At 46.4% G+C, this 24341-nt stretch overlaps 4 protein-coding genes and 1 long non-coding RNA gene across 6 annotated transcripts in view; 2 read left to right on the top strand and 3 right to left on the bottom strand.

Moving 5' to 3' along the window:
• Positions 1 to 6786, top strand: part of tmem178bb (transmembrane protein 178Bb) — a 41964-nt gene extending 35178 nt beyond the window's left edge. The window contains exons 4-5 of the mRNA XM_052056223.1: positions 2825 to 2962; positions 4285 to 6786. Of these exons, the coding sequence (XP_051912183.1) occupies positions 2825 to 2962; positions 4285 to 4535 (389 nt within the window). The 3' untranslated portion in view covers positions 4536 to 6786. The remainder of the gene's footprint in view (positions 1 to 2824; positions 2963 to 4284) is intronic.
• On the bottom strand, positions 1941 to 9097 carry LOC127594229 (uncharacterized). Its single transcript, XR_007960636.1, has 3 exons — positions 9040 to 9097; positions 7488 to 7558; positions 1941 to 2952 (listed from the first exon to the last, which is right to left on the bottom strand). It is a non-coding gene; the product is annotated as an uncharacterized LOC127594229 (long non-coding RNA).
• Positions 9098 to 10887: 1790 nt separating this feature from the next.
• LOC127594138 (toll-like receptor 1) lies at positions 10888 to 13969 on the bottom strand. The gene is made up of 2 exons (XM_052056133.1): positions 13828 to 13969; positions 10888 to 13541 (listed from the first exon to the last, which is right to left on the bottom strand). The coding sequence occupies exons 1-2, from the start codon at positions 13839 to 13841 to the stop codon at positions 11078 to 11080; spliced, it is 2478 nt and encodes an 825-aa protein (XP_051912093.1). The 5' UTR covers positions 13842 to 13969; the 3' UTR covers positions 10888 to 11077.
• A 1781-nt stretch (positions 13970 to 15750) lies between these two features.
• On the bottom strand, positions 15751 to 21741 carry mkrn1 (makorin, ring finger protein, 1). 2 transcript variants are annotated; one of them, XM_052056200.1, is made up of 8 exons: positions 21404 to 21741; positions 20706 to 20840; positions 18983 to 19155; positions 18518 to 18738; positions 18182 to 18396; positions 17858 to 17968; positions 17392 to 17536; positions 15751 to 16881 (listed from the first exon to the last, which is right to left on the bottom strand). In XM_052056200.1, the coding sequence occupies exons 1-8, from the start codon at positions 21475 to 21477 to the stop codon at positions 16669 to 16671; spliced, it is 1287 nt and encodes a 428-aa protein (XP_051912160.1). In that variant the 5' UTR covers positions 21478 to 21741; the 3' UTR covers positions 15751 to 16668. The 2 variants fall into 2 exon arrangements, with proteins under 2 accessions (XP_051912160.1, XP_051912161.1); XM_052056201.1 differs by lacking the exon at positions 21404 to 21741 and adding an exon at positions 20953 to 21397.
• Positions 21742 to 22111: 370 nt separating this feature from the next.
• On the top strand, positions 22112 to 23605 carry tmem121b (transmembrane protein 121B). The gene has a single exon (XM_052055984.1). It carries the CDS (start codon positions 22112 to 22114, stop codon positions 23294 to 23296), a length of 1185 nt encoding a protein of 394 aa, XP_051911944.1. The 3' UTR covers positions 23297 to 23605.
• Positions 23606 to 24341: the final 736 nt, after the last annotated feature.

Here is a 24341-nt window from a genome sequence, read left to right as displayed (position 1 = left end):
CACGTTGAGTATGATGTATTGTTCTCATCTAGAAACTACTTTTTTGGGAGGGGTTGGGGGTGGAGGCCAATGCTTGTTCCCAGACTGGCAGCTTTATTGACATTTTGAAAATGAACAATTAGGGCGCTGGTGTTTGCTTTTTGGGGGGGTGGGGGGGGGGGGATTTTGCATCGACAGACTTGCAAACCTCCCCAAAAGAAATTTGAGAGTCGCGCATCCGGCTCACATTGGATTTGGATCCAGAGGAGCTGCAGTGTACTGGATATAATTTCACAATAAAATAATAATTCAATAATCTCATAATAATAATAATCTCATCCAGCTATTTGTTTTCGACAGTGACACACCTTAAATCAGGTGTGTCCAAAGTCCGGCCCGCGGGCCAAATCCGGCCCGCGGTCGAATTTCATCCGGCCCTCGGCCCCCTGTCATAAAGTCAGTGCCGTCTGGCCCGCAGGTTGGGCGCAATGGAACACGTGTTGCATTGACTGAGGTCTCGTCGACTGGTGAGTGATGTTTCATAGAGTACTGCTTCCCTCTAGTGGCTAAATGAGTAATAGCATTCACTAAATGAGTAATAGCATTTAGACACTAGAGGGCATCACTCGCGAGTTAACAAGACATCACTCCGTGTTTATATTGACTGATATGTCATATTTCAAATTCCTGTTTCAAATGAACCAAAAGAAATTCTTAAGATTGTTGAAATTAAAATAAAAATGGAAATGTGAAACAGACTGGCTTACTAAAATTTCTTGAACAATATTGTTGTTCAATGTAAAGAATGTCAGCCAAGGTCCCCCGACATTTTACCACATAAAATCTGGCCCCCTTGGCAAAAAGTTTGGACACCCCTGCCTTAAATGAACTCGTCTCATTTGGAGACACTGATAAATAAAGTGGTCTATCACCTGCATAATGGTAACCAATATTTACATCTAAAGGCTGAACAAAAGGGGGCTGAAGATTGACCTTAGAGGTACCCCACATGTCAAGGCACCGCCTCTCATCCAATCTCAATGCAGATATTCTGCAGCTACCCCTAATGAGCACAACCACGATAGAAAGTAGATATACGGAGGGTTTTATCGCGCAGCTTTTCCTTCCCCCGTTACTTTTTACTGCACCATGTCAATCCCCAACCTCAGCCGGTCTCACACGGCTAATCCATCGCTAGTGGGGAGGCAGAATTTTGTCTTTTCATGCTCACTGCAGGGTGCCATCATTTTCAACACATCCCGTTTCTTTTACACTCCTTCCCAAGAGACTGCTTACGCAATTATTGTCAGCAGCGGGTCTTCTTCAATTGCTATACATTTACCCAAAACGCCGCAGCCCGACAGCCTGCCCAGCTGCTTTGCAGATTGCTTCCCTTAACTGGTATAACACATTGCTTTTCATTCATCAAGCACGTCATCTCGCTCACTTCAAATGAAATGTACATAAAAATTTAAATAAATGTTTAAAAAAAACTTTTCTTCAAGATGAACTCCGAGCTCTGACTCCTTTGGTGAATCAACAGTAATAAAAATAAATAAACAGTGCAGACTTCTAGGTTTGCTTTTGTAATCTCCCGCTTCCTCTCTCTGCGTTTTTCTTTTTCAAACATTGATGTCAGCTGAGAAGTCATGTAACCCCCCCCCCCCCCCCCCCCCCCGCGGTCGTCGCTGGAGTGCGGGGGTACATAAAGTGCACCGAGGTTGCCGGGTCATGAACATGGTGTCGCACACCAGCGGAGGCGTGTCTTCTCCTGTTCTTCATTTATGCTCTCGGGGCAAATGTTTTGACCTTTTTCAGCCTTTCCTCCGACAAACAACATCGCCCCCCCCCCCCCCACCCCGCCTGCTCTCACACACACACACGCACACACCTTCTGGCACACTTGCTCACCCGTGACATTCTAATCTACTTGAAGGAGGGGGGTAGGACGCTCAGAGCGCTTGTTTTTTTTTTTTTTCGCTTCTTGGACGTTGCCTTCGTAGTTCGAGCCCTGTCATTACCCATCCCCCCCCCCCTCCCCCGTGCACACACTGCTGCCCTTGTTCTTTTTTGCCCTCGCGTTGTCATCGTTGCAATATGGACTACATTTAGAAATGTGCTGCTGGAATGAATATTTAAGAAGTAAGATGACATCCCCTGACCTCAATCTATGAGCAATTTCCCTCCCCAAACCATGTACGGAATATGTTCCCAGCGATGTCAAATGAAGGTTCCGAAAACAGCATGAACACGTTATTTTCCTACGAGCTGAGAATTTTAGATTTGAAGAAACAACATTGCTAATTTGGTTGACAGTTTTTCACTAATGTGAAGTGAAGAATAAAAACTCGATAGTAAACGATGCCCACGCAAACGTATTTGGAAACGGCTTTCGTTCTACGGGATGGCGGCAAAGTACTGCTTTTATTAGACAAGGCTATGGACCGCCCACATGAAGCTTGTTTCTCACTTCACAAGGTATCAAGTTCCTCATATGAGAAGGTTTTGCTGCTGCTGTTTTGGTTAGCAAAATAGTTGGCAATGGAGTTTATTTCGTAGCTTCTCCGGACGTGATATTTTTACAGTTACCAAAAAGTTAGTTGGCTGTGGCTTCTTGCCCAGTTTAAGACGATTTATGGCTCGGTTTTCAAAACTCCGAGCTCCTAATCCCGGAGATTTATCGTCCTCGGCAACGTCCGCCTCAAAGGCGGCTCGAGCGTATTTTCCGTCTCGATTTGTTCAGCGGTAGATAATCGTTGAAAAACTTACCTGACTTTTCGGTGTGACTTGACGGCGGCCGGGACGATGAGAGATGACCGTAATTTCTGCCACCGTGTGCCGGCAGATTTGCGGCGAATGACGGCAGGCTTCATGGGCATGGCGGTGGCCATCATCTTCTTCGGCTGGATCATCGGCGTGCTCGGTTGCTGCTGGGATCGAGGACTCATGCAGTACGTGGCTGGCCTGCTGTTCCTGATGGGAGGTGAGTCGCACGAAAAAGTCACGCCTCAATTAAAGTCAGTGAGGGTTTTTTTTTGGGGGGGGGGGGTAAAGCTTAGGAATGACATGCAAAACAAAACCTATGATCTCAATAATATGAAAAAAATGGAATGAGTTGATTTCTGAATATTGGTTTGCTGTTTAGTAGTTTTGTGCCACCCTTCAATGTTTTTTTTGTTTGTTTTGATTTTGCATGAGCCCTGAGAAAAAAAATAATAAATCAGAGTATGTGGTTGTTATAGGCTGGATGCAGACAGATTGAGAAATGTTTAATGTACATTGGTTGAATTACAATGTTGAATAGTGAAAACAAAAAAACAAAAAAAGGGAAAAACAAGAACAAAAATTGCCTGAAATGTTGCACTGCAGATCTCTTTTATGTATTCGGTTCATAGGAAATGAGAGAGCAATTTTGTTTTTAATTAGCTGCTTTTAGGATTAAAAAAAAAAAACAACCAAAAAACATAATAAATCAGTCCTTATCCACCCTAAATCCGCCAAAATGAGCTGCCGCGCACTTTTTGTTGCCACAGAGAATAGAGAAGCAGCCAGACAAAAGAACGATGATTAGCTCCTGATGGCGACGACAAAAAATCTGAAGGAAAACAAATGAATATTAAAACCCTGTCTCCCTTCGGTTTAATTAAAAGAGACATCGTGTTTAAAAAAAAAAAAAAGATACAACCAAGAGGCATTGTTTTTTTGTAGATTATTCATGAAAAAACAATAAGCTTTGAAACTAGGGGAAAAAAAACAAGGGCTCATCATGTATAAGATTCACCAGAGAGCAAATATACGACGGGTTTCACTGGCCATTTTAATTATAATTTAGGTCAATGAACGAGAGCACGTGGGGAAGGGGGGTGGGAGGTGGGGGGTGCTGCAGCCCCCGCGGAGGATTCGTGCGCCGGCCGGCGGTTGTACATCGAACGGGCCAATTAGGAGGCACAAGACAAGGCTCGGCCAAACCGCGGAGGCAGAATCCCAAAGAGGCGGCCCCATAAACTCACGTAGCGTTCCAAATGAGGCCAAATTTAGAACCAGCTGCCTCGACGCCCCCCCCCCCCTTAAAAAGGCCCAAATAAAATAAAACGCTGTTGCGGTGTCAGCGTAATTAGGCTGCCCGTCCTCCGAAATGCTTTTAGAAAATAAATTACGCTTGTAAGAACGTACACAAAAAAATGGCAAAAACAAAAGATTGGCAACTGATTTTGGTTAAATGTGACTTGGGGGGTTGCTGGTGGTGGTTACATCATACCCCATGTGTTTTTTTTTTGTTTGTTTGTTTGTTTGTTTTTGGGACAGGCACCTTCTGCATCATCTCCCTGTGCACCTGCGTCGCCGGCATCAACTTTGAGCTGTCGCGCTACCCGCGCTACCTGTACGGCCTGCCCGACGACATCGGCCACGGCTACGGCTGGTCTATGTTCTGCGCCTGGGGGGGTCTGGGCCTGACCCTCATCGCTGGTTTCTTCTGCACATTGGCGCCATCCGTGCAGCCCATACCGAGGTCCACCTGCCCCAAATCCCGACAAGAGAACGGCACCGTGTGCTAAAGCCGAAAAGCTCCTCCCACCCCCCCGACACGGGGAAAAAAAATGAAAAATAAAATCACCATTTGTCCATCCGTCGACCGATCATCGCCGCTCTCTCCTGGTTACCGATTGTTTTGGAAGGTTTGTTTTTTTTTCTGTGTTTAAAAAATGGGTGTTTGAAGATCTGCTATATTGCAACAAAAAAAATAGAGAGTTTAAAAAAAACTGAAATATTATCAAAAATCTGTACGTGTTTAATTGTTGTGGAGCTGGTTTGAAAAGGACATCAAAGAAGAGGCTAAATTCTTTCGCTGAGCTGCGGCGAAGGAGGGCGTCCCTTCGAAAAAAAAAATCGAACAAAGCCATGACTTTGACGCTCCTTCCGGATTTGACCTCTTGGGGATCTTTTGAGGACAGAATCAACAAAACTGCCGGTACTCCAACTGCCGAAGGATTTACGGACCGGCGCCGTTGTATTATACTGTACAGAATATTCCAGAGACAACCAGGAAGTGTCATTCCATCCCCACGTCAGGCGTATATGACGATGCCATAGCCACCATTTTATACATCAATTTCCTTTTTTTTTTTTTTTTTTTTTTCACAAAGCTATTCGCATTGTGAAACCAACTGAGCAAATGTGAGTTTTGTTCCCGTTCTAGTCATGAGAAGTACAAAGTCACTATGAAGTGCGTTTGTGTGTGTGTGTGGTGTGGGGTGGGGGTGGGGTTGCGGACAAGTCGTCATGGGGGGAAAAAAATATGTTAAAAAAAATTATCACAAGGCAACACGCAGCCCTGCAATTTTGTTACGAGTTTTGATGATGGGGAGATGCGGTATCTTGTTTCATCCGATTGATTCCAGCCACGATTTAAATGTTGAAGCGGTTCGGCGTGGAGTAGAAATGATGCGAAAATCGGAGTTCACAAACCAGGGGAAATTTTCCCCGGGCTTGGAAAAGTGGGAATATCAAAGCACAACAGGTAATATTTTGCTGTATGGATGTTTAAAAAGCCACCAAAAAAAAAACACAAAGGCCCTATTGAATCATTGGAACCATACGCATACGGCTAGCATTTTAGCATTAGCATTTTGGTTCAATCATTTTTTCCAAACAACACAAGGACTTTGCCTAACTGACCTTTTTTTTAATGTATTTAACTGACTGTTAAAAAAAATAATTTCTCAAAACTGTCAGAAATGTATGATATCAACGATGGATGAAAATTTCGCTTTTTCAGTGAGCGCCATCGTCCTAACAATGTTTGTAAGGCGCTTGGGCCTTACTCAAATCTCACTCATGGTGCGCTTGCGAGTAAAATTCCACTTCAAAAGCATCACCGGGCCGATCTTAGATGGTCATAATGTCGACAATGAATTTCGAGTTCCGCTGTCGATGGGTAACTTGTACCTTTTTTTGCTAGGCTAATGTCGTGTACATTATATGGAGCATGACGCACACGTTTGGCTAGAGCCAAGTGGAATTTCTCCACGGCAACATAATTTTGAAACGAAAGTCGACCCCCCCCCCCCCCCAAAAAAAAAATAAAACGCCAGAGTGATGAGACTTTACTTTTGGGGCGGGGGTGTAGGCGGGGGGGGGGGGGGGGGGATATGCTCTTGGACGCAGGCCGGGAGGCAATTGAGCATGAAATTACTTCAACCCCGACACGGACATCACGCGGCACGCCGCAGCTGAATATTTTCATCGACGGTGAAAGGGATGCGAGGACGAAATTCGAGTGGATCGATCGATAGATCGATAGATAGATCGAAAGATTTTTTAAAAATCTCATAAATAAACAAGCACAAAGTTAAGGCCTTATCAATACGTTGTATCGACAGTATGACGCAGGGAAACGTGAGGGGAATAGATATCAACACAAAACTGTTAAAATGCCCCCCCCTCAAAAAAAAAAATTGTTGCTGATTGACATGAGTCATATCTGAGAAGCACATCATCATGGCAGTTTTGTTGCGCAATGGACGGCCAGGAAAAATCCAATTTGACGTACCTGAAAGTCTCGTGACTTTTTTTTTTTTACTTTAATTTTTTAATTTTTATTTTTTAAGACAGTGATATTGCAACGAGCATTCTGAACTGAATCAAACATGATCTGTCGACCTTTAACATCAGTAACGTTGTCTGTCGAGTGAACATCAAATAAGATTGAGGAAAAGAAAAAACAAAACAAAACAAAGAAAAAGAGGAAATATTCAACTGTGGAATGTAAAATCACAACAGAATAAATCTCATCGGTGTGTTTACTAATCCTGTCGTTTTGTCGTCAATGTGGGCGAGCCGGAAAGGAGTATTTCGGAGTAACATCGCAAATGATTGGAAGCCGCCGCTCTTCCGAAAGCCGCCGTGTCACCCGTGTCACAATCAGCCCACCTAATGAGCTCTCACATCCCGATTTCAGACAAAGTCATTAAGAATCTTTGCAAGCCCGGCACAGTACGAGAGCTTAATTCTCTCTCCCGGCACCATCTGCAGCCTCCGCTGGAAGATCCCGAAAAGTTAATTGGCCCACGCCGAAGGCATTCGGAGACCATCCTTTTCGGATGCGCTCGCGGGGGGCAGGGGGGGAGTCACGGTACGTGAAGCAAAGGGGTCGAGAGTCTCCCTCGAGCTCCGTTGAGCTTGAAAGCAGTTACGGCACATCCGTCGTCGCGCTTCTTTACGGCTTGTTCTTTGGATTGGGGGAAGTGAAACAAGTCGAGCTGTAACGCTACACCCACAGGTCCCAACGCATTTCCAAAGACTCCATCCAACGCTCCTTCCAACCGCCTACTACATATGAGGAAGACTTTTTCTTTAAACTATGGACTCAGGGGAAGGTGAGGAGTGGGAGAACGGTCGCGTAACATTAGATATTATAGAACAATCTACGAGAAGCATTTGGACCGTGACAAAGCTTGATGTCAAAAACACTTCCGGGGCCATAAATCAAAGAAAGAAAGAGAACTGACCTTTACTTTTGGGGATGCCTTGTGGAGGAGGTCACTGCGTGTCATCACGTCCGTCATAAAAACAAGGAAGCCTGCAAAAGACGAATCCTGATTATTGTCTTTATTTTATTTATCATATTGATAAGGTGTGCCTAAAAAGCATTCAATTTTCTAAAAAAAAACAAAAACTCATCATCCTATGCGCCTTATTGTATCGTATTCCTTTAGCATAGCTCCACCTAGTGGATGCATAGCGCAACTGCAGCCACTATTGGAGCTTCTATTCTATGTAGTGCGCCCTATATATAAAACTGCCATTCATTGAAGGTGCGCCTCAAACACGACATTTGAGAACACACAAAAACACATGAATGAATGAAAAAAACAGACAAGTGACATGTAAACAAACACCTTCCACAAATGCACCCCAAAATAAAAAATCAATAAATACTGCGGTTGTTAACGGAGTGATCAATTCTCGACTGCTTTTGTTATCACATTTCGGCATGTTAATGCGCAGGAACTATGTCGAAGTCCGGAGAGGAGCTTCATTTAGTCTGGTCATAGCCCTTCTCTAATAGAAAACAGTGTTCTGCTGCCATTTTGTGGCATCTCCGGGCAATTGCAAACCTTTCTGGATGGGCGTTAATTATTCACATCTCTTGCCCTCTGTGCGGGGGCACGGCGATTAAAAATCAAAAACGGTATGTGGAGATGGCGTCGATGACTGACACCGCCTAATTAATCTGCTGTCTATTGCACGTAAATACGAATGTGATTCAGCGCCGTGGGTCTAATCATTTTTTTGGGCCGGGTCTAATGAGGTTCCGCAGACAGTCAGGCCTCACGAGAACTGCAGCTTTCCCTGTTACCATGGCTCTATGAATAATAAATAGCAATTGACAGCATGATTGCTGGTTGACTCACTAATCTCCACAGTTGGCTCCCGAAAAGAGGGCTAAGAAAACTGGGTGGGGGTGAGGGGGGGGGGGCTGTTTTGAAATGTCATGATTTAAATCAGAGAATCAATTCGAAAGCGCGCTGACACATTGGTGAAACCGTTCGCTTCGAAATGAATTGTTGTTGCCCTCGGCGAGTCTGACGTAGTCAGCGACTGACCCGTTCACTGTGAATGAGATTATCGTGTTGATTCTTGCACCATTTTACATTGCGCAACTGGAAGAATTTAGAGTGGATAGAGAATTTGGTATCCCCGCTTGTTAAATGGGAACGGGTACACACCTTCCAAAACTTGCAAGTTCCCCTGACAAATCCCAACTTTGTTTAAATGTGTCTGGACCCGCAAAAAAATTAAGTCTTATAATGAAGGCATCATATTCTGTATGTATCTATATTAGCTACATTATCCTGCTATCAAAATAACTCTGTTGGCGACAAATATACAACGCCCCCTAAAATGAAGATGGCATTTGACGCACTTTTGCAACGTGTTAACTATCGTATCTCACGTGTACCGTTTAAAATGCTTCTCTCGGCCCTCCAGGTTCTCATTCTTAGCCAGTAACCTCGGTGAATTGTACAAGAAACGCCGGGTTTTGTTTACAACAGACACCTGACTGGCATCCCGTCCTGCTCATAGAAACGTATGTCGCAGACTATGACGCAAATCTTCGTTGACCGAAATTGTTTAAATTTAATATTACACATTTTCACAGGATATGAAAACGTTAATAATGTTTTTACTCCTACAGAAACCATTTTTAAACAAAAAAATATATATTTAGCTCACCTATCTTTTTCCATTTTCAAATATGTTTGAAAAAAGCTTCAGGGAGCCACTAGGGCGGCGCTAAAGAGCCATTTGCGGCTGTGGAGCCGCAGGCGACGACCCCCGAATGAGCCACCCGAACGACAGTAGAACACCTGAAGTTTATTGAGGGTTAAATGGTGCTTTAAATAGTACCGCGTACAGTACTGACTTTTATTTCACATGAGTTTAACCCTTTACTGCACCCTGTAACCTGATAGCATGATAAACTGTCCCTGAAAGGGTTAAATGTGATTGGCTGATTCTCAACACATCCCACTGACAATACATTATTTCTGTTCTGTATTTTCAGTAATCTCTCGAGGAATATAAAATAAGATTATTTCACTTGAGTTGTACAGGCTGCGGGCTGTGTTAAAAATGCAATGAGGATTTTTCTTGGGTCTCATATTTTTAAAAACCACTGGCATTAGAATGGGGGTTGTGTAGACTTTTTAGACGAACTGTCTCGTCAGGAAAAAGGTTTATGGATTTGCGGATTTCCCGTCACATTGACAGATTTAAACATTCACAGTATAATATTGGCAAATTTGACTACGACACGTTTATCACATTGCACAATTGTCCATTCACAAAGTCGAAAATGGAATGGACGTTGTTAAAAGCAGCACATTACTCATCCTGAATGATGAAGGAATCTAACTGATTGCTATCACACAAAAAAGGAGAAAAAAACTATCTTTTGCCCATTTGTCCATCTACACGTACCCCCTGGGCGGCACATTGTCGTCTTGTCCTGATGATAAGATGAAGGTCAAAGGGGATGCCTTGGAAGAGCTGAATGAGAGGCTCGTATCAAGATGGAGTGGCCGCCGGACTGAACTGAGCGAAATTAAATTAGCGGCAAGCTCTGCCGAGTCCGAGAGAAAATGCAGAACCATAAATTGTATTCCCGACCACTACCCATTGATACTAATGAAATACTCGCCGTGTCTTGCAATGGAGTGTGCCACTTGAAGTGAAATTCCTGTCATCTGAAAGGGAGTCTGCTGAATTCTGCCTAATTTATTTCTCCCCTCCAACAGACAATTATTATTGTCGGATTTATTGAGGTAATTCATGAAATGTAAGCCCCGCACGGCGTGAACCTTTGTGAGGAAATGTACGGCGTGTATTTGCTGCCACCGTGTGGACACATTTAAACATACATACACACGACGCCCAGTGAAGTTGTTTGAGAACAGTTTTTGAGCCCGATGCAAAAATTCCCTAAAGACTCGACAAACTTGTTACGTCCTAATCCACTTCACAATCATTTGGCGACGCTGCGTCAACGGGTTAGAAATTGACGATCGCTATTTTTTGACACTCTGATAATCTTGAGGAGCCACTGGAAGCGCATTACCTGTTGCATTTGACGACAAGATTTGTAGATATGAAGTGTAGAATTCGAGAAATTTCCACAGATCCAGCAAAGTAAAATATCCAAGCGCTCTTGACACTCGGCGAAAAGGGGAAGATGACTAGATCGCCGATCGTCACGATCGTTCTGGTTCGAGTATGAATTGAAGATGCTAGATGCCCTGTTGCTATGGGAATTTATTAAATCATTCGGGCATGTAACTTTTTTTGACTTACCTTAACGCAAAACTCACAATTATACATGAGGAATCAGTCACGTGCAGGAAAGCGTTAGTGAGGACATTTATTCAAGATTTGAATTCACAAGCTATGAACAGGAGCGTCATTTTGTTTCTTTCAACCATCACTAATAATCGACACATTATAAAGTGTACTAGGAATGGTAAACAGTATAACAGTTGAAAATGCTGATTTTTTTTTTTCGACAATCGCGGTAACCCGCAAAAAAAAAAAAAACACGTTAAGACTGGTTCGTAAGTAGAGCTGCTGTAGCCGCGAGATTGACAGCCGCGTCCCTCAAAACGATCGATTTGTCCGCCATGTGCAACATGGACTTCAAACTGGCCCAAAACACTTGCTGCTTCCGTTCGTCCTTGGGCCACTCCAAGTACGTCTGCTGCCGGAGCAAAGTTCGCAGTCTCAAGTACTTTTTGGGCAGGCAATCTGTGGGGATGGGTTCCAAGAGGAGGAAAACCAACGAATCCTGTTGGATGTTGATTGCTCGGTGTTGGGCGAAGAAGAGTTCGTAGTTGCACCATTCGCTCCGGACGAAATCTTTGGAAAGGACAAAGAGGGTTTTGTAGCTGGACTCCACGCAGTTGATGATGTTGTCGATGATCCACTCGCCGGGTACGAAATCCCGTTCGTGGACGCAGAGGGAAAACCCGGCGCCCTCCAAGGACGGCGCCAGTTTGCCGTTCACAAAGTCGGCGTCCTTGTGACTGTACGAGACGAACGCGTGGTAGGAAAAGGACATATTCTTCAGCAAGTGCGAATGCTTCTTGCTCCGCCTCTTCACCCGGATCCACACCCATAGCATCTTGGTGTACCACACGCCATCCAGTTTATAAAAAAGCACGCCCGCCGTGATCGCTACCGATAGCAAGATGGCGAAAGCGACGGTGGTTTGGAGCCACGCTTCGCAGGCGATCGCGCTGATTTTGTACTCGGAAAGGGGAAGTCCGGCAAACTTGACCGGCGCGCTGCAGAAGTAATCCAAAGGCCAGTTTGAGAGCAAGGACGTGTTTAAACCGACGAGGAACCAGTGGAGGTCACAGGAACAGATGAAGGGATTGTTTCCGACTTTGAGGATCTGAAGCTGAGGAAGTCCTACCAAGACTTCCCGGGAAAGAGTTGTGATTGCGTTCTGGTCTACAAAGAGAAGGATCAGATTCGGGGCGCTGAGTTGCTCCGGTAGCACTTTGATGCTGTTGAAACTGAGCTTGAGGTGGGTCAGTTTAGGAAACCGAGACAGGTCCGATTGGGTGATGGCGGTGATTCCCGTTTTGGATAAGTAAATGCGCTCAAAGTTTGGAGAGAGCTGCTCAAAAACGCCGTTGCCCAGATTGTTATTGCCAAGATTAATCTCGATTAAATGCGCCGGCCAGTTGCATCTTTCGTCCAGGGAGATGGAGTTGAAACTCAAATCCAGGGACTCCAGCCGCCTCATCTTGTGCGTCTGCGCCGAGATGAAAGACAAACTGAGGAAACGGTTCTTGCTCATCAAAAGGCGCTTCAGGCTCGGGAAGGCCGACGCGTCGGAACACGAAGGCCACCAGAAGCCAAAATCCGACAGGAGGTTGTCGGACACGTCCAGGGTTTCTAGTGTCGGCAGCGTGGTTAAAATTTTACACGGTAAAATATTCATACCGCTCCCGGAAAACTTGACGCGCTTCAAATTTAACGCGTCCTGGAAGCTCATGTTGAATATGGGATACCTGTATTGATAATGGTTCACCTTATCGAAAGTCACGGCGCGCAAACTGATGCTGTGATTGGCGGGGCGAAAGTGGAACTGCATGCCGTCGGGTTTGTCCTCGCTGTACGTGATGTTGACGAAAAATAATTCCTGAAGAGGAGCAAGGCAAATGGTTTTTAAAAAGATCTCCAGGAAGGAACTGTTGATAAACGTGTTTTCGATGGTGAGGTTTTGCAGGTACGGCATCGATCTCACGTTCAGGAAGGGGTCGACGGTAACGTCGCAGTCGTCGGAAAAAACGGTGAGGACCCTCAGGGCGCTCACCCGCGTGGCGTTCAAATCCACCAGCAGGTGGTTGAATACGTCGAAGCGGCCGCAGAAGTCAACGTAAAGGGAGAGTTTCTGCGTAGACAACATCCCCAAAGCTCCCGGCTCGTACACCCGCCAGGGGATGCCGGCGCCCAAAATCAAATCGCGCAGGGTGACGTTCGCCAGAGGTTTGAAGTCATCTAAAAGTACCGATTGAGCCACTTTGCTCCCCAAGTACAACACTTGCAGATTTGTCAAATTCTGAAAAGACTCGGGGAGCCGATAGCCCTCGAAGAGATTATCGGACAAATCCAAAAATGTCAATCGGGGCAGTGAAACGGCGGGAACGCTCCGGAATTCATTGGAGGATAAATTGAGAAATTGAAGTGCGGGAATGTGCTGAAACACGCTGGGAGAAATCTCCCTGAGCCCGCAAAAAGTTGCCTTCAGGAAACACAGGAGGGGAAGTCGGGGCAAAGCCTCCGCGGTGATACTCTTGATCGGGTTGTAAGAGATGTCCAGGTATTCCGTCGTGTCGGGCAGAAGTACGGGAAAGGACGTTCGATTTTGATTGGAGAGATCGACGATTCCCCTAAACGAAGTCACGCACTTTTTGAACGGGTATTCATCCGTCTCGGCAGCTGCCAAGCAGCCTGGCGTCAACAGGGAAAGAACCACCAGCACCACTGTGCCGGTCCTAAAATACAAACAAACACATGAATACTTTCAGGAGTTCTTTAGCACTGTTTTGTATTGGCGCAAATATCAGGAAATATGAGATATTAAAAAAACGTTATTAGTCTCGTAATGGAGAAATTCCCGATTCACAGCAGCAAAGTTATGAAAGGAAGAAGTAGAACAACAAAATGTAGCTGCTGGAAAGGCAGCCACTCACGCGGCGCCATTTTGAAGTCAAAATAACAAAAATAACACAACACGTCGTACACAGACTGACAGACAAAAAATAAAATGGAGCAGCTTACCCTTGAGACGACATAGCTTCGGGAGCACTTCGAGTCGTTGTGTTGAAATCTCTGCTCCTGCTGGCACTCCATCACCGACTTTCTTCCTTTTTTTTATTGTCCCCATCCTGGCAAGTTTTTATTTCTGCTTTTTAGTTTCACTTTTTTAACAATGGTTGGTCATGCTGTTGAGGAACAGGAACTAAAAACACAAAAATGTGTGGATTCATTTGTGGCTAAGGTTACGAGGAAGTCTAACATTTAGCAAAAGTACTGAAAAAGCACAGGACAGCGACAGATATCGGACCCGTGACACTATAATATTGTGTGACGTCATAGAAAGGGGAGGAGCCAGGTTGGGGGAATATTGGCTGCAGTAGTTAGTGAGTTGTGTTCAACAGCAGCTCCTATGAATGTTTATTGCTCCTTTTGTTGATTAAAAACGACAGATTACATCTGCAACTGCGTGCATCCTTCTTTCCGCATTGAAGGGCATTGCAATACATTCAAAACAATGTTTATATTTGACTAGCTGGTTCGCCGCCCTGCGGGCGGCTCATCAGCTAGTTCCTGCGGAAGGCTGGTAAGGTGGTGGTTCGCCGCCCTCCGGGCGGCTCATCAGCTAGTTCCTGCGGAAGGCTGGTAAGGTGGGTCTTCGGCCCACAAAAGCGTTGTTGCTTGGTTCAACTTTTTGTTCATCTTCATTGCCTATCGCAAAAATAAAGAGATGTTTAACTCTACTAAATAACTAACAATTTTATTGCAATGCTTGTGGGTAGACAACATTTTTTCGCTAAGATGCCCGCGCGATCGTAGTGAGCCACTGCCCGAGCGGTGCAGTGGCGGCGCGCAGCGTCGCGGTGAAGTAGGTACGTTTTGAAAAGGGACAGACGGAAGGACAGACCGCGTGCGGGACGACGCGCAATATATATATAAAAAATATATAATAAGATTAAATGGCCACTGTGTCGCGCTTGTTGACGTTCACCGGAAGCCAGATGACAGCGGAAGTGAAGTCACATGGCTGCGTTCCCGGAAGCATCGAATTTGAAAGACTAGTCGTAAATCTTGATCAACTAAAAGGAGAAGTGAAATTATACTTTGTCAAGTGAGCCGAGTCTTATTTGCAGGAACCTTGTTTTGCAGTCCAATGAAATATTGGTGGGAGTGGGGGGGGGGGGGTCATGACTAACTATGCTGTTTTGAATGACGTCCAATTAAATTTTAATGCCTTTGGAAATAAAATATTTTGCGTGAATTACACACATTGTAAACATATTGCCAGTGTTCAAACGTTTGAGTGTAACTATGTATGTTTTTTTTTTAATTTAGTTAGGCTTTTATCATTCTGAAATGGTTTACCGTTCAGGTTTTTTGGTGTTTATTTTTTTTATGGGTCTTACAATATTATTTTGTATTTGGTTGAGTTCGTATCCTTCTGAAAATGTTTAAATTTTAGCTTTCCTGATTTTTATTCAAACACAATGTGTGTGACGCTTCCTCTCATTCTTGGTAGGTATTTTTTCATCAATTGTACACCCCAATTTCAGTACGTATTTTATAAAAAAAAAAATGTTTGCTTGTCCATGGTCAGGTTTTTGTTCCCCATAAGGAATACCGCTTTTGGTTAGATTCTATGAAAAAGTCTAAAAGGGGGAGATTTATTTCATTTCTGACAGTTTAAGACAGTTAAGTCATACAAAAAACTAAAAAAATATATACCTGGGGTTGAATGTGTGGAGTCTGCAAAGACGTATGAAATTTGTCATTGGGAGGGAATGAGTTGAGAAAAATTTTGAGCCAAAGTCCGCCGGGATCGGCATGACCGTCGATAAGGAGCAGCACGATCGAAAATAAACCCCTCTTCCTCTCGAAACCTCCGTGCCTCATTCACAGTCACCGCCCCAAACCAAAAAATAAATAAAAATAGGACCGCACACCAGGTATTGATAATAAACTTTTAATTTTTCAAGTTAAGATGGATGGCCGCGGAACATAGAAAACACACATTTCAGTATAAACATATGCATTCCAACAGAGTTGGACAGGTTGAGACCAGCTACCAAGGGGGTGTTTGCGGAGAAACGTTTCACAAGTACAGTTCAAATGTGTAGGATAAAAATACGGCGTGTAAAGCCGACGTGTGGCCCCTCCACCCCTGTTGTAATTTTTTGCCCGGATCTGAGGAAGCTGCCTCCCCTCCATCTTTTTTTTTTTTTAATTTTTTATTTTTTCCCCAAACAACATTTAAAGTCAGTAGATAGTAGAATATTGCACTTCATGAAATGAATGGGTCAGTTCGGATTGGGGGGAATTGAAAGTTCATTTTCGCCTGTGAGCTGCTCGGTGACTTAAGGTGCAAAATGGATCGGGAGGAGGTTGAACAAACCAGTGAAGTTGAGTGATCGTCACGCCTTTTGATGCTTGAAGGAAAAAAAAAAGGCATGGCTGGACAGTAAATACTGAGTACATCAGGAACGTGGCTATGATTAATAGTTAGCACAATATATAAGCTATTAACAGCTTTAACAAAGGTGAAGGGGGGGGGCTTCAAAAAAGGGTCAAATCTTCTGACATGCCCGTCGCAATTTTTTTTTGCTAGGACAACAAGGGTCATAAAGTCACGGGGATCTACATTTTTTTTTTTAGTTAAAGCACAAATGCACTTTTTTTTAAGTTCATTTATTAATGGCCTGCTTAAAGGCACTGCCACAATTCAAGAAGTTGAGAGGAGGGGGCGGGGCTACTGTCCATCACTCGCACGAGACAGTTCATTCTAGGGCTTAATATATATATTTTCTAATATATATTAGGGATTGGGTGATATACGGGTAGGCGGCGGGTGGGGGGGGGGGGGTGCAGCTATAGGTAAATTTCGTAAAAATCATCCAATTCCTCGTGAAACAAGTCCCACTCGTCCTCGGAGTCGGTCACCTCGTCGTCGGTGCTGGCGGCGAGTAGCATGAGTAGCATTTCGCTCAGCTCGAACGTGACCATCTCCTCGTTGTCATTGTCGAACGAGTAACTGCTTTCTCGCTCGTCCAGGATGTCCCAGAGGCGCGTGTGTCGTGAGCTCTGCCGAGACAAAGGCAGTGAAATTTTTAAATACAATACGTGTGCAAAAAAATAAATAAAATAATCTGCGGGCTCCCCATCTTTAATTTGCGAAAAGTTACCAATTTAGTTGAGTTGGGAAGATACGACATATTGCAAATTTTAATGGGGCTAAATTGGGAATGGGCAAAATAAAATTTGGGGGAAAATAATGTTTTTCAAGGGACAAACAATGGAGTGGACGATAATTTTTTTTAAGATGCAGATAAGCATTTATAATTTATGCTTCGGTATGTTATCTCATCCCATAGAAATTTACAGAAAAATTTACTCCTAATTGGAGCCGGAATTTTTTTGTAAGACTGTTGTTCTCCATACCACCACTAGACGGTGCTAAAGTAACACGCCGGGTGTGCAACACAGCTTGACCCAAGCTCTCGACCACCCATTTTCGATTGCCGCTTTTCCCATCTGAAATTGGTCCGGAGTACCCGTTCAAAAAAAAATATCGATACGGATAGGACGCCGTACCCTGTTCCTGCTGTTGGACCCGGTCTGCCGCCGCGGAGGCTGCGCCTCCTCCAGGCGCCCGTCAGGAAAAGCGTGCTTGTAGAAGCAGTTGGAGCCGAAAGGACACGTTCCGCGGCCCTCGTCGAAGTATCGACAGGGTTTACCCCTGGGGAACAGAATGAAGAGACGGTGATGGTGATTATTTTGAATAAGTTAAAAAGGGGAAATATTACGGAGTCTAATTTTTTTTTTTTTTTAAGGCTACAGGTTACCAATAGACGATTCACAAAACTTGAAGGAGCTTCGGCTTTCGGTGAGCAGCGGACGGCAGAGCCCTCGGTCGCAAGCCCAGTCGACGTTCTGCCTTGCCGTTTTTTGATTTGGGGTTTTTTTGGTATTTTTGGGGACTCGGCCACGCCCACGTTGCGCTCGGTAACTAATTGTCGCCTCGTCACAGACGACCCGCAGAGCCCGCGAGTTCACATACCCCATGCCTTCCTTGTACGTCTGGATGAGTTTCTGCTTTTCCTCCTTATCCTCCACCCAAAACTCGCTCGGGATGACGAAGTTGGATGTGATTCGACATTCCGGGCATGATCTATCGGTGGAGAAGGAAAGCCGTAGAATGTTACGATCCGACACATTCATGCAATCTTGACACTAAAAACTACCGATATTTCTTCATCTCGTTCAAAAGTGCATTTGTGTAAATCTCAGATGAGCAAAGCAGAAACGCGACAGCTTGTCCTCCTTTTGCAGAGCACAAAAAGGCAACCGAAAATAATAATAAAATAAGCAGCGCGTGACTCACTTGATGATTCTGCTCTCAAACTGCCGGGCGCTTCGCCACCTGCGGATGCACTTTAGACAGTAGCAGTGGCTGCAGTTGGAGAGGATGCCGAAGCGGCGCTCGCTCGGGTTGCTTTTCTCAAACACCACCTCCATGCACACGCCGCACATCATGTCCTTGCTGCGCTGGATGGCGAATGAGATCTCCATGTCTTTCTCATGGGCCTCGATACACGCCTTTAAAAAAAAAAAAAAATTTTAACTTTTGTGGATTTCAAGAGCTAATATCGGCAAATTCATTGGCCAAGCTCGAATACGGTGTCCCCCCTGGCTCAATGTCGAGGCCCTTTATCGCTACCTTGGTGTGGTCCGAGCGCTGGTCGTTGTCGGTGGGGTGGAGCACCTGCAGGCCGCACATGTCGCACACGTCGCCGTGGAGGTAGACGCAGTTGAGGCCGTAACGGCACTCGCCCACGGCGGCGTACGGGCACAGCTGCTTCCCCAGCTCTTTGTCGGGCGCCGCCTCGCTGTCAAACTCCTCGATGAGGGGCACCGAGCTCGGCGCGTTGGCCGACTCCGCTGGGCGAAAGAAAAAAAATGGCCGTTTAGAAATGTATTTTCGGGCAACTTTGATCATTCAAGGCTCATATAACCTCAAACCCGGTACGACAACACTTTTTCGCCGGCGCCCACGTCACTCACCAGACTCCAGGCGGCTAACAATATCTTTCAAAATCTCGCTTTTTTAAAAATTATTTTATTTTCATTTTATCCCAAAGGCAAAAAAAAAGGAGGTCAAGAACACTTTCAAGCACTCGCTCACCGCGTCCACAGTAGGGCTGCCCCGGTACGAACTCGGCAGCGTTGACCCAATCTTGCGCTCCTGGGCCAGGCGTCGGCCCACTGAGCTCCGGATCGGGCTGGCTTGCTCGAGAGGTGGAAGGCAAAGGCTCAGGCGTCGGCAGCTCGTCTTGCGATGGATTGTGATGGTCAAACCTGTTCCGAGGACATTAGACACCGACCATAACTTAGGCAGAAATAACAACCGTATTTTTTTTTTGTCCTAGCCAAAAACCCAACTGAAATATTCTCGCTAAACGGGTTAAGTCTTTGGAGATAAAATACATTCCAAGCCCAGGACACTTTTTGGTGCGCTGCTATCTTACATCTATGCTTCGGAGACAAAACCTGAACCAAAAAAAACTAGAGCCATGCATAAATAAGGAGGGTGGGGAGGACAGGGGGGGTGTGTGCATTGCAGATGACTGAACTCGGGGGAACCCAGCAACAGCAGCCAGGAGGGGGGGGGGGGGTACTGAAGAGTGTTATGCAATTGCTATGCAGGATGCAGTGCACAGTCTGGCCTGAAAAGGAGGGTGGGTGGGTGGGGGGAGGGGGGCAATGAGACCATAACAATAGGCAGAGCCTGGGGAATTGAGCCATTGAGAAACCCCCGCGCCCCGCGCCGGACACTTTTTCGTCTGAACAAGTGAGACCCTGCCCCCCCCCCCCCCCAATAATCCAGAGGATGGAGGAATGTGACTCGTGAACATGACACTGGTGAATGATAATTTTGTGTGAGTGTCTGAAGAGGATTATTAGGGTGGGCAGGAGAGGGTGGGAGGGTGGGGGGGGGGGGGCGCCGAGCCGCTTCGGTAACTATGGGGATGCTCCTCGGTGCCCAGACACCAAGCAGACAACCGTCTGGGCACAGTCGCGCCTGACAACAGAGCGGGAAGCCTAATCTGCCTCTCAAAAGGAGACGGCGCCGCTGCACGTTTTAGCCCCCCCCCCCCCGCTATACCCCCCTTTTCAACTCGATGCAGGTTAGGCAGCGGCGAGATCGCCGTGTTTCTGTCCTCACTCCTCTTTCATCACAAAAAGCGACGGTGGTGCAATTAACAACCAAGGCGTAACGCTTGAGTGAGAACTTGCCCCGAGGTCACACAAGTCCAGAGTCCCTCAGGGGCGGGGGGGGGGGGGGGGGGGGGGGCTAAAAGCCACGTTTTCTTTCTTGCAAGGTAAAAGAATAAACTCCACAAGTGTATTAAGGTTCCTGCAAAAGAAGTGTAAACTGCGAAATGGAACTCGGGAGACAAAAGCGGCGTCTTCTCGGACGGCGCTAATTTCAGCCGGCCGGGAATAAGAGTGCGTTAAATGTGCTGCGTCAGGAGTATTTGCGACGGTTGTCTTTCAAAATTGTTGAGATGGACTTCGAAATGGAACGTCGTCCTCTACCAACCCAACCGACCGACCGACACTAAGGCCGCTTGAAGCAACTCCCCAAGCGGTATTTCCCAAAAGCACATTCTTGAGATCCTATCCAGGAAGACAGCTGCACCGAGGGGTTCCAACATGGACGGCAACACATTGACAGTGTGCGGTGTCATATTTTGGACCTCACCAGCAACAGTCATATTACATGGGGGGTGGGGGGGCAGATGGAATGACGGGCCTAACCCAGACCCACCCCCGAGGTTTTGCAAGCCCAACTATGATATAACGACCTCATGGAAGGCCGGGCCGGGGGCTGGGCGATCACTCACCTGCAACGATCTCCAAATGCACAGTTTCCCTTCTGGTAGAACTTGCAAAGCATGGCGCCGGCCGGCTTGCTGTTGGTCAGATCGTGAGAATATCGACAGTTGTCGCCTTCTTTGCACAGGCCGTGCAAAAAATACCTGCAAATAGAAAGCGCCATTAATAGTTCATCTCGAGTCGCAACATAAAAGCTTGGGTCGTCAACAGTCACCCCCCCCCCCCCCGAACGTTTGACTCCAAACCAACTCTCACCATTATTCGAGGTGACAAGCTAGCCCTTGATTTTTTTTCTTCCGGATTTGTTTGTTTTTGCATCAAAATGTTGATCAGACCGAACTAATAAAATGGTAGTTCTCTAACCTATTTGTGCATCAGTTGAAATGGAAACAAGGTCACCACCACCCCCCGACCCCCGTAAACGGCAGTTAACCGTGACGCCACCGCGTCTCGGGGGCTTTGTGTCGTCACGGCTCGCGTCTTTAAAACGTCGCCGTCGCAAAGGGGGACAAGAAAAATCAAACAAAAACACGGTTGTCAAGCTCAGCTAACGCGTAACAAGGCAACAACAGTAGAGCGGTCGCGTCGGCTCAACCGCCGTTGACAACCACTCGATACTGTTCGCATCGCCGCTATTTTTTTCAGACGAAAAGTCCCGCAATGGCTGCCTTGTCGATATCCAAACAGCGGTTCTTCAAAATCCTACCTGCAGGTTACGTGTTTGGTCCAACCTCCTGAGATCGCTGGGGCCGCTGTGGACGATGCAGCTGCTTCCGCCATTGCTGTTTATGTTTAAGCTGCCGGATGTTCCGGACAGCGCCGCTTCTCCTTCGGAATTCTTCGGCTGTTTTCGGTTGGTGTCGGAGTTTGCCGAAAGACGAAAGCCTCGCGCCGCCCGTCGGACATTTTGTGTCATTACACCCGACTTGGTGGCTATTTTGCTAACACGAGGACAGTTTCTTAAACTCTTATGGGAAGACCGAACATGGCCACGTTTAAGAATAAAAAGAAAATGCGATTGGCTGGGATAGACTCCGACATGCACACGACCCTTGTTAGGATAAGCGACTTTGAATTAATATTTTATATTATTTTGTTTTTATTATGCTTTTTTTCCACAGTAATGTTTTATATGTTATAGCAATGGTCTGATTTTAAATATAAAATAGGAAAATAGGATTTTCTTTTTTTGGGGGGGGGGGGCGACCAAACCGGGGTCCGATAAAATAATGCAACCCCAATCATAATAATAATGTAATGCTAAACACGAGCTAAAGAAGTCCATTCCAGGGTTTAGAATCCAGGCCTTTGTTTCTAAACAACTCATCCCTCCACCTAAGAAGAAAATAAAACATCGAGGAGGAAGAAAACGGGGCGGGAGGGGGGAGGAAGCCGATGCGACCTCTGTCATACAATGATCGCAGAAATTCCCAAAGACAATTCCAAGGCATTCCAATCCGTCGCGACTTTGGGCTCGGACTCACCCGTTTCCTCCTCGCCCTCCCCGGAAGCTGGCCGGTTGCTGAGCAGGAGGCGGGACGCGCGCACCAACGGCAGCGGCATCCATCCGGAGGAGAGCGGCAGCATTCGGCCGCTGGTGTCCGGCGGCCGCATGATGACATCGGCGGACTTCGCCCACGCCGGCGCCCCTCTGCTGGCTCCCCGTTCGGCGCGCAGCCTCCTCTACAAGGTCCTGTGCTTCATGCTCCTCGTCCTGCAGGGCGGCGTGCTGGACTTCTACCTCATCGCTTTCACCGACCTGTACTGGTGCTCGTGGATCGCCACGGACCTGGTGGTGGTCTCCGGCTGGGCGATTTTCTTCGTGAAGAACGCGCGCGGCAAGCGGGAACGGGCCTGCGGCTTCCACCAGAAGGGCTCCGCTTACGGCGGTTGCAACCTGGGCGAGTTCACCTACGCCTACCTGGCGTGGCTCGTCCACGTCATCGCGTGCACCCCCAAGGTGGCGCTGGTCCTGGAGACCTCCATCCTGGACCTGGTCGCCGCCAAGGTGCCGTGCGGGCTCACCGGCTTCAAGATCGTCACCTTGCTCTCGGCGCCGCTGCTCTTCTGCCTCATCAACGCCGTCATCGAGGACCTGAACGGGGCCACCCGGCATCACTCCCAGAGCTGCTTCACCTCCACCTGCTTGGATCTCATCGACAGCTTCTTCCTAGTGGAGGCGCTGCTCCGGAGCGAGATCCCCACCCCGTACCTCAAGTACACCGTCATCTCGGCGTACTTCGTGGCGCTGGCCGCTCCCGTCTTGTGGTTGTACGAGCTGACCGCGTCGGAGCTCCGCTGCCGGTGGCTGTGGGCTCGCTTCTTCTCCGCGGGGCTGCTGGTCAACGCGCCGCTGCTGGTGGTCCGCTGCTTCCAGGTGTACGTGTACGAGGGCCCCGTGTCGGTGTTCATGTTCAAGAACGTCTTCTTCCTGGCGTGTAAGGCGCTGGAGCTGGCCGAGCAGTGCGTGGCCGTGCGCGTCGTGCGAAGGAGGCTGGCCGGGGCCGGTCACCACCAGGCTCATTTCTCGCACGGCGTGTCCGAGAACGACATGTGTCCGCACGGATACGTCAACACGCTGGCAGTCGCCCAGTCCTAGTCGCTCCTAAAATGCAGTAACTATGAAGCCAGTTGATTAAATAAGAATCCATGCAGCCCCCACCCCCCCCCAGGCCCTCCACCACATGCATATTACATTGCCCGTGAATTAATTAAAATGCGAAATCTTCCAAAATAATGTCAAACTATTCACCATTTAAATGCGAAATTTCATTCAGAAAGTATTTTAGGCATTTTGTTTAAAATGTAAAATACAATATTTTGCGCTATATATACAGTATATTAGAGGTATTTACATTTTTAAGACACAATTATACTTCAAACTAAAACGTTTTGAAATTCTATGTTGAATTGGGAGTTTGTGTGGCGTGTCAAAAATTAACACTATGATAAAAAAATAAAACATCTAAAAATCGTGGTCCATCCCTTAAAAAATGCAATTGGCACAAGTGCCTGGAAAATAAAAATAAGAATCCATTTAATGCATAGCACATGAGGATAAAAACAATCAGAAACGTTTTTTCACATTTTAAACGAGAAACTGGGCTACTTTTACTTTCAGAACCATATTGATTCTTTCTTCTTTCTACGGTGAGACACACACACGTGCTTTATTACCAAACAAGACCCTCATGGCCTTTGGCTAACAGCAGTGCTTTATTCCTTTTTTCTGTATTCGACCACCTTCAGAATGAGTTCCGAACCAGCGCAGTCACATTCATCATGCAAATCAAAGGTTTGCAAGGCCCGGAAGGTTTCGATGGCGTCCCTCAGGGCTCAACCCGAGGGCCAGTTGAAGTATCATAGTAAGATTTTTAATATGTACTGCACGTCGAATTTGCAGTATCTGAGATATCCTCGATGGCAAGTATGTCTGTATCTTTGAAATATTTGAGGATTTTCTTTTTTTGGGGGGGGGGGGGGGCTGACGAAACCGGGGTCTGAGTTTCCTATTTTATTTAATTTTTTTTGTACATGTCTGGAGAACCCCCCCCCCCCCCCCGTTTGGGACCACTGGACAGGTGCTCTACATTCAAATGCATAGAAAAAAAACTATTGTATTTGATGTCGTCTGCGAGTCTGTG

The sequence above is a fragment of the Hippocampus zosterae genome, chromosome 21 (assembly GCF_025434085.1).
Source record: "Hippocampus zosterae strain Florida chromosome 21, ASM2543408v3, whole genome shotgun sequence".
Lineage (NCBI taxonomy): Eukaryota > Metazoa > Chordata > Actinopteri > Syngnathiformes > Syngnathidae > Hippocampus > Hippocampus zosterae.
This window is presented reverse-complemented; position numbering and strand designations above follow the sequence as displayed.